Raw genomic sequence first — 17,773 nt, 5'->3', positions numbered from 1 at the left:
AGATAATGTTTCAAAAACACCTTTAGGAATATAATATTCTAAGACTTTGTTTTACATCCCCAAAATGAATGAACTAAACATTAATTTTAGTGTCTACTTACATAGACTAGTTGGAGTACCCATCCTATGGACAAAATGTTTGTAGATTAATGAAAGGTTATCTCAGGGCAAGAAATGTTGCTCCTTTTACATGCGGCCTGGCGTGGTTATGTTGTTAAGTCACTCGACTCGTAATCTGAAAGTCGCGGGTTCGAATCCCTGTCATACCAAACATGCTCGCCCTTTCAGCCGTGGGGGCGTTATAATGTGACAGTCAATCCTACTATTCATTGGTAAAAGAGTAGTCCAAGAGTTGGCGTTGGATGGTGATGACTAGCTGCCTTCCCTCTAGACTTACACTGCTAAATTAGGGGCAGCTACCGCAGATAGCCCTCCAGTAGCCTTGCGCGAAATTCAAAACAAACTAAACCAAACCTTTTTAACGTAATTGTAAAAAGAAAACGTAAAAACGCCCATAAAAACTGTAAAACATTATATATTAAACCGCAAATTTTTATGCATCTTCATATGAAACCAACAAACCTTCATGCTACAGTAGTGTGGTCAGAAACACCTACAAAAAGCGCAAAATGAAAAACTTGAAATTTGTGTATAGCCCCGTATGGACCTAATGAACTTTATAAAAATTTTGGTGAAGGTCCATCTACACTCCCGAAGTAGTTACATGAACAGGCAACAGACAGTACTATTAAATATACATATATAACAAAAACATCGCTGTGCTGTAACTTATCGGAATGCAGCCAGAACCTTTTATTGCCAGTAAGAGAGTAAGGTATGACTTTTTTTTAAAGCTATGTCTTACATGTTTCCTCTTACCTCTAAAGAAAATTCTTCCGAAAAGCTAATAACTGTAGCATTTTTTTAGAGAGAGAGGGGGCACCAGTAATCGGAAGAACAACACATAACACACTTTCCCTCGCAAGAAGTGGAACTCCCAAAATCTACAGAAACTTACAATAGAGACAGCTGGCCACAAGAAATGTGCTTCATTATACGTAGTGCAGAATCTTCGTTCTAGGACACATCCACACGATAATCCCCTTAAGTCACTAAGGACCAATCAAACTCGATTCTCATGTCTCTAGCTAATGATGTCACGAACTCCTAAGCATCTACAATTTCCATTCTACTCGGTCAGTTACTTCTGTGTCAACAAAACAACTACACGTCTTCACTTACAGTATTGTTCGTACACTGGCATTTTAAAAACCCTAAAAAACAACTTTCGCCTTTGTCATTTGTCATATTTGTAAAAAATAAAATAAAGAAAAATAAAAGTTCAGAAACTGGTTAATACTGTTCAGAAATGTAGCTCAAACGACGGAATGCATTTGGCTATTGTTCATCTCGTGTTATAGCAGGTTAAGCAAGACGATGAATTAAGACCTTGTTATCTTGTGTACAGAGTTTTAACTTTTTAAATTTTCCAGCTGTTACTAAATTTCTTTCGGCAGTTTTTAAAAAGGCTGGAAACATTTGACTGCACTCGAGCAAAGATGGCAATTGAGACTTACTTTTACTGCCAAGGCTTACAAAATATAAATCATGAATAGATCAAGTTACATAATACTCTGCAAATCTATTTAAAAAAAAACATAAAACATAAAATTGACATTGTCTACAACCTACATTTATGACATTTCTTACAAACATTTTAAATGGGAGATTTTAAAGCACATGTTTTGAGGATCATTTCAAATACAAGAAGTTCAATACATAAATCACTCAATACCAAACATACTCGACCTTTCAGCCGTAGGGGCGTCATAATGTGACCGTCAATCCTACTATTCGTTGGTAAAAGAGCAGTTCAAAAGTTGGCAGTGGGTGATAATGAATAGTTGCGTTCCCTCTAGTCTTACACTACTAAATTAGCGACAGTTAGCGTAGATAGCCTTCGTGTAATTTTGCACGAAAATAAAAACAAACACACAACAGACAAACAAACCATTGTATTTATTACCCACACGTTGGTTAGAGCTCGGATTTCACTTGTAAAGATAAATCTAAAATTATTTTGTTTGACTGTTGCACAAAGTTAACGGTAAGAGAATGTTGCCTAGCAACAGTAGCTACAGCTATTTCTGGAGCTACTTTAGTCTTACAATATACTCCTGGCTCCAAAGTGCGAAGCGTATTTAGCGGGAACAGGATGTGAACTACTAATGCTCAAGGTTTACAGTCCAGCACGTTAATCACGCCCTTCTTCAGGGTCAAAACACTTACCGTAAAACCAAGACCGGAGTAGCGCTGACACCTGACACGATCACCGTTGAATATCACCTCGGATTTTGGTCTAGGTGGTTTTCTCATACGAACTTCTGTCTCGCTGGTTTTGTTTAGTTCCTCATGCGGTACATGGTATTCTCCCGCTGACCACTGCCTTTTCACGGGAGAATGTTGACCTTACAAAATGAAAGTTCACTTACATATCACTCTTATCACGTTTACATTTCTCACATAATTTTTCCTGCGAAAACGCTTTATGATTTTTACATAAAGAATTGTAATATTAACAGAAGACATGAAATCATTTCGACACAGGAAGTACTCTTATTTAACCACGTGTACAAAAACAAAACTGAAATAACTAGAAAAATCCTTCAAGATGCGTGAGATGTTGTTCCATTCTATATTACTTAATCAGTTGTGACGGTTATAAATGTTATGTATGAAAACATAATTAATGAAGAGTTAAGAAGTATATGAAAATAGCCATGAAATATACGTTAGTATACACTTTTCCCAGTTGCACAGTATATAATGCATTAGCAAAAAGTAAATCTAAGACTATAGGTCATTAAACAATCAATCGGCTAATCTTCTTGAGTATATATTAAAGTAATATCCACTATAATTCAAAACACAATCCACCAGCTAGCCTTCGTGAATACATACTAAAGTAATATCCACTATAATTTAGATATATTTTAACACATGGAAACACAAGTAATAATGGGTTTAAAAGTTCATGAAACTGGACATAAAAATTTTGTTGGTATACGCTTTCTCCTGTTGTACGACCTTTTTCTCCGTGTAAAATTTATTACCAAAACGTATATTTGAAACTACAGTTCATTAAAAGGTTTTAGCGCCTAAATGTTTTAAGAAATTACAACTTATCATGCGTAATATTTTACACTCTGGAAAAAAAAAGAAGCTCGAGTTTAATAAATAGTTACATCTTATTTGGTATGCATGACTGGATTACCACAATACGATACAATAAGACACTACCACACGTCACAATAGGCATGATTAGATTAATAAATAGTTACATCTTATTTGGTATGCATGACTGGATTACCACAATACGATACAATAAGACACTACCACACGTCACAATAGGCATGATTAGATTAATAAATAGTTACATCTTATTTGGTATGCATGACTGGATTACCACAATACGATACAATAAGACACTACCACACGTCACAATAGGCATGATTAGATTAATAAATAGTTACATCTTATTTGGTATGCATGACTGGATTACCACAATGCGATACAATAAGACACTACCACACGTCACAATAGGCATGATTAGATTAATAAATAGTTACATCTTATTTGGTATGCATGACTGGATTACCACAATACGATACAATAAGACACTACCACACGTCACAATAGGCATGATTAGATTAATAAATAGTTACATCTTATTTGGTATGCATGACTGGATTACCACAATACGATACAATAAGACACTACCACACGTCACAATAGGCATGATTAGATTAATAAATAGTTACATCTTATTTGGTATGCATGACTGGATTACCACAATACGATACAATAAGACACTACCACACGTCACAATAGGCATGATTAGATTAATAAATAGTTACATCTTATTTGGTATGCATGACTGGATTACCACAATGCGATACAATAAGACACTACCACACGTCACAATAGGCATGATTAGATTAATAAATAGTTACATCTTATTTGGTATGCATGACTGGATTACCACAATGCGATACAATAAGACACTACCACACGTCACAATAGGCATGATTAGATTAATAAATAGTTACATCTTATTTGGTATGCATGACTGGATTACCACAATGCGATACAATAAGACACTACCACACGTCACAATAGGCATGATTAGATTTTAGCTTCTAGATAATAACTCCAAGTTTTCTGTACGTGATCTCACGAATTATGAGAACTTCGAAAAAGCAAAGTCAACTAAAGCCACGCTACTTTTTACAAGAATCATAAAGACACATAATATCATGCTTCGTGTTGCAGGCATTTAGAGGGATTATAATAGAAGCCATTGATGGATACCGTACAAAACTTTACAGATTCTACAAACGGATTATTACAAAACTGTGGGAAGTTAGCATTTGGTTCAACGAAAGTTTCTTCTTTATGTTGTTTTCTTTCTCACAGACGTCAAACATGTAATTCTTCAAAAAAAAAAGAAGAAAAAACCCGGGTATCATCCACTCACCAATCATAAACCTAACTCAGTATATGCTGCTTTGTAAGTAAATTCCCTAAAACAACGCAACAGTTATGTTAAAGTTTAAAGTACAGTATAAATATTTCTACCCTTGTCGATATACGACAAGATCGTCTGTCGTTCTACGATATGTTTGGTACACATTACATGAAGTTTATAGTAAAGAGCTGTATTCGAAACGTCTTTATCTGTTAAATTAACCCGAAAACAGTAGTAAGGGAAGAACTGATGTTTGTTCAATACATAATAAACGTTAAAATCAGAAGTCGAATGGATTACTTTAACATGTTCATCTGTTTCATATAGAAGTTATATATCGTAAAACTTAACGTTAAGATCAAAAGCTGAATGGATTACTTTAACATCTTTCCCTGTTTCATATAAAAGTGATATATCGTGATATTTAACCTGAAGGTCAAAAGCTGAACGGATTTTTGTTAGTATCTCCATCTGTTTCTTATAGAAGTGTTATATCGTGATACTTGTGTAATTAAGGATGTCTTTTTCTCAGAGATAAAAAGTGGATTTTTCTGTAAAACCCTGTTTAATGAAAAGACAGTAAAGATAAAAACTTTAAAACTAATGTGTTTCATATGTATTAGCTCATTACATCTTATAATTTTTATACAACTTACTTGATTTACTAAGCTTTTTGAGATAGGTGTCCAAGTGATTTTGACTGGAGCTGGTCCTTGGTGGTGGAGGTGGAGGAGGAATCTGTCCAGAAAAGATGGTGTCCTCCACAAGAATATTACCATTCAACTCTCGAGCACAACCATTGTCCACGGTGTCTGAAAGCTGACTACTTAGAGTAGTGGTTGACGGTGGACAAAGTACTTCTCTTCGGCCATCGTCTAGGCCATTCAAAGTCACCTTGGTTACAGCAACATTCTACACAAAAACAAAAAAGTCAACACCATAAGCAACCTTGAAAATATTCATTATAATTAATGAATTATGTCGATCAAAACAGAGCATTTTGTAACCCTTTTCGTCAGGAGCTTTAGCGCTTCCCCGTGTCACTGTGGTGTTCTGAGGAAAAGACGCTTTTACAAGCGTTTAGGCAAAACTGTGACATTAATTTTGAAATTAAACCCTCTACTAGATTTAGGTGGAATAAATAAATTTATACATAAATAAATGGTAAACAAGCATATAAAACCTTTTTTATGGGAAAACAAGCGGTAACCAGTCATATTTGTGGAGGACGCCGAAAGTCATACATGTGAGACAGACTAACAATATTCTCCGCACGAAGTAATTTATGCAATTATTCAAGGGACTAGGGGTTTGTGCACGTTAGAAATAAGTCACCGATACCAGGAATATAGCAATTTTTCTTGTTTTTAAATATAAAAGTACTCAGTAATACAGTAAGAATCAGAGATAGCCAGTCATTCTAATACAACAGCTTTGTATATGGTTACACAACATGCTAAATTATATAGAAAATAGTGATCAACATAAAGTTATCAATCGACCATTACGGAGTAACGTCAAATTTATATGGATACTAGTTTCAACACTTTCACGTGTCTCCTTTAGTCCAACGTCTGCTAGACTATTTTGATGGAATATCAATGAAAGTAGGCGTTACGATTGAAAATGCAAATGTTTAGAAGTAATGTGTAATGGGGCCCGCTACTTAACATCTGAAACCAAGCAAGTTTGGAGTGATATAGAGACATCTGATCAAGTTTGGTTTGTTTTGAATTTCGCGCAAAGCTACACGATGGCTATCGCAGATAGCCATCCCTAATTAGCATTGCAAGACTGAAGGGAAGGCAGTTAGTTATCGCTACCCATCGCAAACTATTGGGATACTCATTTATCAATAAGTAATGGGATTGCCGTCAAAATGTAACGACCTCACGCCTGAAAGGGCGAGCATATTTGGTGGAACGAGGATTCGAGCTCGCGACCCTCAAATTGCAAGTAGAGTACCCTAACCACCTGGCCATGGTTTAAAAACGTAAAGAGGAGAAAAATACAGGCGACATAAACCATGAATACAATTGCAGCCCATGAGACTTCGATATTCATTAAATAAATACGTACCAACATAGTTTATTGCAAAGAATCCCTTAAAGGCTGAAGAGAAAGAAGAAATGCCACATATAAGAATGCGCAACAGCTACAAAAATTCATACAACAGATATCTCAAAACCTACTCTTTCTTTGCTGTAAAAATTTGTTTGGCATGCTTTGTATCTTGCTATATATTGCATCACATTATTCTAGTGTCTTAATTGTTATATAAGTTTCATGTGCTGTGGTCCTTGTTGAACACTGTAACACGTTATCCAGGTATTCATATTCAATTTCCTATACAGTGTATGTGCGTATTCAGTTATGCTGTGGTTCTCGCTGAATACTGCAACACGTTCTCCAGGTATTTTATTTCCTATATGTGCGTGTTCTGTACGCTGTGTTTCTCTTTGAACACTGGGACACGTTATCCAGATATTCTGTTTCCTATCTGCGCGTGCTTAATATTCTGTTTTTTGCTTAACACTGCAACACGTTATCCAGGTGTTCTATTTTCTATATGTGCGCGTTCAGAATGGCGAGGTTCTTGCTATACACTGCAACACATTTGATTTATTTATGTTATAAATACGCTTTTACTATTCTGTTTTGGACAATATTCAGCCAAGCATGCAGTGTCATTACTATTTACATGTCTCACCGTTCTACCTCAGATCTCGTGTGTCCACACTGCTCTTTTCTGGTTCTTCATATTTATTATTTAGTCTCTCCTGGGGTCTTCATAACAGCTTACCACAATACGTTTTTGATGTATATCATTTACTCTGTTATGGTACTTTATTTGCAACGATATATCTATCTAATTTTTATTTCTATTTCTTGTCCTGACTCATCTCTTCATGTACATTCCACAGCTTGATTCTGAAAGTAGTGTTTGCTCACTTCTAGTTTGTACATGACTTGTGTGTTTGTCCATATTTTATACGTCTGTGTGTGTGTGTGTGGCTATGTTTCACACGTATGTCTATTTTTACGCGTTTATTGCTCACTACGGTTCCTCAGTTTGTGTAATATAATTGTTTTGTGTAATTTCTAGGCTGCCCCAACGTTTTTTTTTCCCACAAGTAATTTCCTTCATCCGTATCCTTTACAACATTTCATGGATATTATCCTTGTAGTGATGCATCACGTTATTTGTATTATTTATAATGTTCTAGTGCGGTGGTTCTTAAAGTGTAGTCCGGAGACCACTGGTGGTTCTTGTACGTCTTCCATATAGTTAATGTTGGTTCACATTACAAGTATCATCAAAAACAGCGCTGTTTATTTTGTTAGTTCTGATGATATTTTGACGCTTTTAATCGAAAGCGGTTGGTAGGACCAGGAGGTGGTCCGAGGACGTAATATTTCTCTCTGTGTGTTTTTCTCATAGCAAAGCCTCATCGGGCTATCTGCTGTGTCCACCGAAAGAATCAAACCTAGGATTTTAGCACTGTAAATACGAAGACTTACTGCTGTCCCACTTGGGGTCCGAGAGCCACCGTTCTAGTCGAGTATACAGTTCATTGCTCTTCCACACTAAATATATACCTATATACAACCTGAACTACCTTTTCCCTATACAGGTGTCCAAATTACTTGAAACAAGTATTTAAAAACAAAATGAACTTACTTTTAAGAACATTTATTTAAAAAAATATTAAATTTTTATAACATTTCATTTTTGACAGCTGCAACACGTTATCCAGGTGTTCTATTTTCTATATGAGCGCGTTCAGAATGGCGAGGTTCTTGCTATACACTGCAAGAACATAATATTTTCTTGAAAAACGCCTAAAAATTTCAAAAGAAAAAAATACACAATCTAAACTAAAGATTATTGACGTATCCCATTGCTTGTTGTTCATCCTCCTCACAATATAAACAGATTTAGGATACATCCAACATTACTGGTGAACCAATCTTTAATTTCAGAATGCGCTCTGGTATCAGTGTTTTCTCTACGCTGACCAGTCTAACAACCAGTCTATTATAGTACGACGATTATTACGACGGATATAGAACAGCAGCACACGACACGTACATACAGAGTGGTGGACACGGACACACACACAGTGGTGGGCATACAAGCGTTTTGGTTCTCACCAGTAATAAACAGTTTGTTTGTTTTTGAATTTCGCGCAAAGCTATACGAAGGCTATCTTCGCTAGCCGTCCCTAATTTAGCAGTGTTAGACTAGAGGGAAGGCAGCTACTCATCACCGCTCACCACCAATTCTTGGGCTATTCTTTTACTAACGAATAGTGGGATTGATCATAATTTATAACGCTCCCATGACTGAAAGAGCGAGCATGTTTAGTGTGACGAGGATTCGAACCCGCGGCCTTCAGATAACGAGTAATAAACGGATCTGCAGTTTAGACTGAAGTATTTTATTTTGCCACGAAACACTGATTAATCAAAAAATAAGGAGACGTATAAGGAACAAACACACACACGCATACATTGACGTTTATTTATATAGATAACATTCGATTTAACGTACCGTCGAGTATAATTTATCAGGCAATTATCACCATATAACAGAAAGTAACATACAAGTATTAAGATGTACATATCTAAAACCGGCAATAGCTGAGAATCGTAGTTTGACCCTAAGCGTGTAATAAAACAAATATTACTTTTTTCCCAAATTCTTCATCACTATGTCCACATGTTCTCCTTTCATTGAAACTAGCCACCAGAAGTGCAGTATGTGAGAAACTTGCAATTTCAAATATTACAAGTACAAATTAATAGTAAATATTTCTGATTACGTAAACTGCATGTAAAAATTGACTTGCAATAGGTCACGTGCGTTTGGTATTGTTTCTTTCTTGAAAGGAAAACAAAATTCCCACGTGTCTGGTAATAAATAACGTATTTACAATTTATATATTTATCTTTATTAGCTGTTAAGGAATTAAAAACATTACAATATAACATTTTCTGCTTTCTTATCTAGTTAATAGATTTATTGTTGCTGTAGAGAAACAAATCTCACGCAGAAAAAAATAACTTACACAGGCAGACATACACATATACTAGCAAGGGTACCCAAGCCGTTTTATTCTGTTGACTTCACGGGGACGGCGGTACGAGGTGCCTGAGCGTCATATGCAAGTAGGTCTACTAAATATAAACGATTCGTAAAGGTAACGGTGCTACGCATGAGACATTCAGTGTTAGACGTTTGTCTAACTGATTATCAACTCAAACAGCCAGTTCGTCACAAAAGCGTTGAAGTCCATGACAAATAACAGACAGACCGACAACTCTACTTTATATATATATGTCTAATAAAAAACACCTTAGATGTAAAAAAGTGTGGTCATAAAAGGATTAAAAGGAATGAAATCAAAATTGGCGGCTAAACTGGTAGCTATACTTATAGCACTAAGAATTTTTATAACAAATATTTATTCAATCATTGGTTAATTAGGCCACGTATTTTATTTTAACCACCATCATACCCGAAGTTAAACAAAAAATGCGTCCTGGCTAACTAATATTTGTTTGTTTTGAATTTCGCGAAAAGCTACACAAGGTCTATCTGCACAAGACGTCTCTAATTTAACAGGGAAAGACTAGATGGAAGGCAGTTGGTAATCATCACCCACTGTTAACTTTAGGCTATTCTTTTACCAACTAATAGTATCAAGCATAATTATTTACGCTAATTGCTCAGGCTAATAGCAGACGACGCTAAATGCTTTTTAATTAGGAGAATTTTATAAATTTTAACGAATACTTCTTTTGAAAACGTGAGCTAGAAACTGCTAATCTAGTGTAGGCATGCGTAGTTGTTCTTTTTTCAGAGTTGAGAGGTTTTTGTTGAATAACTTTGCACATTTGGCTTATATTTAGATCAAATATGACACCTAATGTTAAGTTATAAAGATTCATCAGTGTGGTAAATTTGAAAAAACAAAACAAAAAACTATGAGAGTTAAATGCATTTGTTGTTGTTTTTCAAATAACTTTTCCGTACGTTTGGTGCAAAGAAAAATAAAAAGGAAGAAATTCAACCCAAACTGGAGAATTAATATCTCTTGTATTTTTTAACATATAATGCTGAAATTTGGTATGTGAAGTAAGGTTCCAGCAGAGCATATGAACTAAAAATATGTGATAGTTACCGTTACCACAACCCAAGCAACAGGAAGTGGAAAATCGCTAAACTATCACTCATGTTCATAACGCAGTGTCCTGTAGGTCGTATGGACCGTGTATCTTGACACACGCCCACAGACATATATACGTACTAGCTGAAGAACTCGCTCAACGCCACAGGGAGGACATATAACACCTTAGAGCAGTGGTTCTTAACCTTTTTCAGTGTTTGCACCCCTTTCAAATCAGTAATCATTTCTCGCACCCCCTGGAAACTTAAATATAAAAATATAAAGCATACTCTTATGTAAAAATATAGATTTGCTTTAATTATTCATGGGCATCCTCGCACCCCTTGGGAATCATCTTCGCACCCCATAGGGGTGCGGGCACCCCTGGTTAAGAACCCCTGCCTTAGAGGGTCCCAGTAAATGTCAGGTTTAGTTAGTGACAATTAGTTCAACAGTTACAAAGTGACACAACCAACGAGACTTTACCAAGTAATGGTTTAGATACATACGTTGACCTGGTAATCGACTGTTTAAAAATACATGATTTTACCACGTAACATATCCTTTTAATTTGGACCAACAACTCTCGTCTTATCTTTAAATAAAACCCGCACAGCAGAAAACCGCCAGTACACTTCCTTCAAGAAAACACATTCACACAAATAAAGACCGTATAAAAAACTACATTACACAAAACCCTGCAGTAAACTAATCTGTTTTCTAGTAACATCGCATTCAATAATTAATAAGAATGTTGACACAATTTAAATTAGTTAAGAAATATAATTTTATGGAAAATATTTAAAAACAGATGATTATTACAAAATTTACGATATATATATATATATGGCTGTGGTACATTATTCAGTGTATTTATACCCTTCGGTATTGCCTTGTACACGTGGTTACTGGTTGGATCATAAAAGTCGAGGTTCGCGTTAATTTGTTTTGAATTTCGCGCAAAGCTACTCCAGGTAGTCGTCCCTAACTTTGCAATGATAGACCAGAAAAAAAGGCACCTAGTCAACCCAACCGCCAACTATTGGGCTATTCTTTCATCCAAGAATAGTGGGATTGAGTGTAATTTTATAACATCCTATCGGCTGAAAAAGCAAGTATGTTCGATGACGGGAATTCGAATTCGCGACCGAAATATTGCGAGTCCAACGCTTCAACCGCTAGGCCCAGGCTCGTGCTTGACTTACGTCACAGCATCCGTCTCTGATAACCAAATTAATATTAGTTTCAAATATGTTTGTCAAGTTCTTTCTCTGACAGACAAAAAAAAAAAAAAAAGACGCAAAATGGTTTTGCGTTTGGTTCAAGATGGTTACACTGCCTTAACAAGTGCCATGTGTGAGAAGTAAGGTAACACGAGAACTACAAATGATCTAGTTTATGATATAAAACACCAAACGTAAGACCTATTTACCACAGAAAGGCTTCAAAACGATAAGTACAAATAACACACTAACACGAAGCATCAAAGTCGACAGTGATTATTACTACGTGCTTATTTATTTATATCGGAAAAAGCTAGTATAAGTTTAAAATTCAAACAAATCGACAACAAGAAATAAAAAACAGATTCAAAAACATAACACAACGTAATAGTTTTTGTACAAAATTAAGTTATCGGTGAAGAAAAAAAACACCTCGGAAAATAAAAATAACTTGTAAACAAGCCTTAAAATTTCAAAATGAAGCCATAAAGGATAAAGGATATAGCTGTAATCTGATTTTCTTGCCTAAATCTTGCTTTACTAAAACTTTGTCATATAGCTTATGCTGTCAGCATAGCTGCCCAAAGCCGACTAGGATATTCTGATTATCTTGAATGTATATTGCCTTCAGCATAGCTGCCCAAAACAGACTAGGATATTCTGATTATCTTGAATGTATATCGCCTTCAGCATAGCTGCCCAAAGCCGACTAGGATATTCTGATTATCTTGAATGTATATCGCCTTCAGCATAGCTGCCCAAAGCCGACTAGGATATTCTAATTATCTTAAATGTATGCCCCTTTCTACGATACAAGTGAAACAGTTTTATCACGCAACATATACTAACAAGCATAACTATCTGAAGTCAACAAAGATATTCTGATTATCTTGATGTATCTCACCTTGATAGAGTACAGACGTACAGCTGTCATACAGTCTAAACACCAGTACAGCTGTCTTAATTTTATTACTGACTATGACAATACACAAAAGTACCAGTTATTTCACATTATAACAATATAAAAAATCATCAGTCCAGATTATCACGTGGTTTCTTATCCTAGTTTTACATCACCTGAATAAAGAGTTTATGCATTTAGTCAAAATGTTGTTAAGAACGTAAAAACCAACAACACAAAATTGTTTATATTTTAATACACTTATAACGTCAACTGTACATATTTAGTCCCAACGAAGTTATCGTTATGTATATTCATACAGGAAATCTAGTATCTAATGTCAAACCAAGTTTTCAATTCAAATTACAGAACATTCCCAAAACCGTCTACTAAAATGAGGAGTAATAGCAAGACGTAATTGATACATACTCAACCGTGAAACCACAGTTGTTTTATTGCTTAAAACAATATAAAATAAAATGTTTTAAAGAATTGTATCGTCCTAGGATGAATTTAAAAGGAACAAGAAAATTTCAAAACTAAATATTTGATCCCGGGCTGTGAACATCTATTACATCTCATCCTTATTACACGTAAAAATAAAATATTATGGACCACGAATGCCTGTTACAACTCATCCTTATTACACGTAACAATAAAATATTATGCGTTGTGAATATTTATGTTACCCTAATGAAATATTGTTCGTAATATGTCTGTGTTCTTTGTAGTAACAACGTTTAATACAATAAAACGAATTCTTTATAATAACCAGTCTTGTTTGAAACTAAAGTTGATCGCACTGAGTTTGTCTAGATCTTTTAAATTCTCACCCCTGTACAATAATTTTGATTAATGTACTCTTACAGTCGACACCTAGTAACATTCAATAAAATGTTCAGTTTTTCTTAAATATATGCTGGCAAATCAGTTTCAATTTTCTCACCCCTCCCCACACAAAACACGCTACTCTGAAACACACAAAGAAATTATACATGAAACCTATGTAACCTCTATAATTAAAATGTATTAATCGTTATATATTTAGAAACGAAAAATCTATACATCTATAGATATAAATAAACAATAATATCTACGAAGGGAAGAATAATTATATTCAGAATCAACAAAGAAAATATCTATAGAAAGAATAATTATACCTACGTACACATAAGGAAAGCATTGTTATAATAGAGATTAAAGAAACATCAAACTTAGAAATAAAACTGCTTCATCACATTTTCATTATTCTATATGTTCTATAATTATACATATAGAACAAATATATTTTATTACTATAGGATACAATTCTATATGCAATAATTGCTGTTATTCGAGTACATACATGCTATATCAAAACGATAAGTCGCACAACAAAAACTGCCAATATAAATTCGCGGTGGAATGGGACAGATTAGAACAACATTTTAACATTGTTTGGCATTGGCAGGTACAGCGATGCCACCGAATAATAGACTGTTTTGGGGAAGACCATGTAATAGTTATTTCCGATGCAAAATACAGTGGTACCTCGGTTCTCGAACATATTGTTTCAGAAAAAAATGTCTCGATTATCGAACATAAACTCGGTTTCCGAACCAAGCTGTCGTGGCCCGAACGCCCGAAATAACCCGACTGATGACCCGAACAACCCTTCGACAATTTTCGGCCCACGCCAAGCTTGCTCAAAACATTTTACCTGCACCTGTCGCTCAATCCACATCCCCGCTAAAATCTGCTGTGAACGTTCTCGTTTTTCTTTTTGTTTTTTTCTAAATATTCTGATTAAATAAGCCACAATGGGATCAAAGAAGGATAATGAAAGCAGCAAACCAAAAAGAAAAGTTGTTAGAGCCACAATAGAGGTGAAAAAAGATCTCATAGCGAAGTATGAGAGTGGTGTTCGCGTGTCTGACCTTGCCACACAGTTTGGTATGGCGAAGTCTACAGTCTGCACCATACTGAAAAATAAAGAGGTCATCAAAGGAGCTGATGTTGCAAAAGGAGTATCAGTGCTTACGAAACAAAGATCACAAACAATGGAAGAGGTAGAAAAACTGTTATTGATTTGGGTAAACGAAAAACAGTTACCTGGTGATAGCATTTCTGAGACCATCATTTGTGAGAAAGCAAAGCAGTTGCATGCTGACCTCCTGAAAAACACCCCTGGAACGAGTGCTGATACAAGTGATGCCTTTAAGGCTAGTAGGGGTGGTTTGAAAAATTTAGGAAGAGCAGTGGCATACATAGTGTAGTGAGACATGGGGAGGGTGCCAGTTCTAACAAAGACGCTGCTGATAAATTTGTTTGGGAATTTAAGGACTATGTAGAAGCTGAGGGTTTTATTCCGCAACGAGTGTTCAACTGTGATGAAACAGGCCTCTTTTAGAAGAAAATGCCAAAAAGGACCTACATCACCAAGGAGGAGAAGTCACTGCTAGGGCACAAGCCAATGAAGAACAAGCTAACACTATTGTTATGTAGTAATGCAAGTGGGGACTTAAAACTTAAGCCTTTGCTTCTGTACCATTCTGAGAACCCGAGGGTTTTTAAGAAAAATAATGTCCTGAAAAGTAAACTAAATGTCATGTGGAGGGCTAATAGTAAAGCATGGGTAACCAGGCAATTTTTTGTGGAGTGGGTCCATGAAGTGTTTGCCCCAAGTGTAAAGAATTTCCTCACGGAAAAAACAGTTGCCACTCAAGGTCCTTCTTGTGATGGACAATGCACCTGCTCACCCACAAGACTTGGAAGACGGGTTGGTGGAGGAATACAGTTTCATTTCGGTGAAGCTCTTGCCCCCTAACACGACTCCTCTCATTCAGCCCATGGACCAGCAGGTTACATCGAACTTTAAGAAACTCTACACTAAAGCACTGTTTTAAAGGTGCTTTGAAGTGACCTATGACACAGAGTTAACCCTCAGAGAATTCTGGAAAAATTACTTTGATATCCTCCATTGCTTGAGGATCATAGACAAAGTCAGGAGGGAAGTGTCTTTGAGGACCATGTACTCAGCCTGGAAGAAATTGTGGCCAGACTCAGTATCAGATAGAGATTTTGAAGGCTTTGAGGTGAGCCTATTGTCGAGAATATTGTCTCACAAGGCAAGCGTATGGGCTTGAATGTGAGTGGTGATGATGTGGAAGAGATGGTGGAAGACCACAACACTGAGCTCACCACGGAAGAACTCCAAGACCTTCAGAAGAAACAACAAAAGAAGGCAACTGAGGAAGTGTCTTCAGATGAGGAAAGGAAGGATGTTTCTAGTTCACTAATCAAGGAAATGTGTGGAAAATGGGGAGAGTTACAAAGTTTTGTGGAAAAATTCCACCTTGACAAAGCTGTAGCAAACCGCAACATAAACCCTTTCAATGACAGTGCTATGTCTTACTTCAGAAACATGTTAAAATGTAGGCAGAAACAAACCTCATTAGACAAGTTTTAGTGAGAAATAGGTCCAGTGAGTCTCAAGCAGGTTGTAGCGGTGCAAAGAGACAGAAAAGAGAAAAAACCCAGAAGGAAAGTTACCTTCCATTAAAACGTCAGGTGACTCCCATTCCAAACAATAATAACCTTCCTACTCTCCACGTTCCTCACAACCTTTCACTTACGCCATCAGCTCTCCTCAGCACAAGTAAAGTGCAGTTAAATTTACATTTATTGTTTTTTGTGTTTATAGTTTTTGTGGTTGACTTTATGCATGTAGGTATTATTATACAGGTATAAATAAGCAATATTTTTACTTGAAATACTTCATAATGCGTAATTTTTGGAGGTCTGTAACGGATTAAGTTCAAGAACCGAGGTACCACTGTATTCATATACTCAAATGAAAAAGCAATTATGACTTCGCCAAAAATATATAACTATTTTTCACTGTAATGAAGATGCTTGCCTTGTACGCCACTCGCATATTAAGTGTCTTTATGATGAAAAATATCTCGGGACATGATATGAAATTTGCTTTGTTGTTGTGCTGATTATTCTTTTTGCAGTGGATTTTATGTCCATTTCGAATATTGTAAAGATATGTTCATATGAAGGATTTTGAATTTACAAAAATGAAATATACAGTGTACTTAAAAGCACTGGAAAACAAAGCATTATGAATCAATTTTAAGTATAAAGAATATCCATGAAGAGATTTGCAACAGGTCATACGCCAGCTCAGGTAAACAGGTTACGGAGTTTTGTAACAGGTGGGAATCCGCAAGCACATACCCAGGCAAGTTGCTCAATACAATCAAGAATAATCTCCATCTGGAAAAGCGACAAATATCACGTGCTCAGATGTTGCTTTCACGACTTATTCAACTTTGCATACCTTAAGAAGTTGGAAAATGAAATGGGTACTCACGCAACACCTATGAAGTTCTGTGCGATTGAATCACTGAAACAGATGCTGGGATATCGTTACCTTTACATACCAGACGGATTATTGAAACAGTAGAAGTGGATGGTGAGCTTTGGACATAACAATCTCGTGCCAGAACCTTTTGCAATGAAAACTAGGTTGTATGGTTAGTCGATAGTTTTTATAATGAGTATGAACAGTAAGTATGGCATGAAGCTGGATTCGTTTTAATATAACATATTCAACTTGTACACAATGATATTACACACTGCTTTTTAAAATTACTTTATGCTATTTAATATACAATATCTGTATTTAAAGTTTTCAAATTACATCTGCGTCTAGAACAAAAAATTTAGTGTTTCTAGATGGAATATTGCATCACATTTCATCCATTTATTCAAAAATATTAGTGGAGTTTTTGTTTGTTTTTTTACATGGCGGGTCAAGAACAATCAAAATACGGATTACAAATCATACTAAATCTGACAGAGTACTTTCTTAGAACCATTGTATGAGCATTGAATTTCTGTACCAACGCTCCAGTCGCACAGTTGGCTTGGATTACGACTCCGAACATCACATAATTTT

At 35.7% G+C, this 17,773-nt stretch overlaps 1 protein-coding gene across 1 annotated transcript in view; it reads right to left on the bottom strand.

The window, feature by feature from the left end:
- Nucleotides 1–17,773, bottom strand: part of LOC143222022 (cyclin-dependent kinase 14-like) — a 141,147-nt gene that overhangs the window by 44,358 nt on the left and 79,016 nt on the right. The window contains exons 4-5 of the mRNA XM_076447834.1: nucleotides 5,185–5,440; nucleotides 2,290–2,468 (exon numbers count right to left, since the gene is read on the bottom strand). Of these exons, the coding sequence (XP_076303949.1) occupies nucleotides 2,290–2,468; nucleotides 5,185–5,440 (435 nt within the window). The remainder of the gene's footprint in view (nucleotides 1–2,289; nucleotides 2,469–5,184; nucleotides 5,441–17,773) is intronic.

Source organism: Tachypleus tridentatus, chromosome 8 (genome assembly GCF_004210375.1).
Source record: "Tachypleus tridentatus isolate NWPU-2018 chromosome 8, ASM421037v1, whole genome shotgun sequence".
Taxonomy (NCBI): Eukaryota; Metazoa; Arthropoda; class Merostomata; order Xiphosura; family Limulidae; genus Tachypleus; species Tachypleus tridentatus.
Note: the sequence above shows the minus strand (reverse complement) of the source record. Positions and strands in the feature narration are given on the sequence as shown.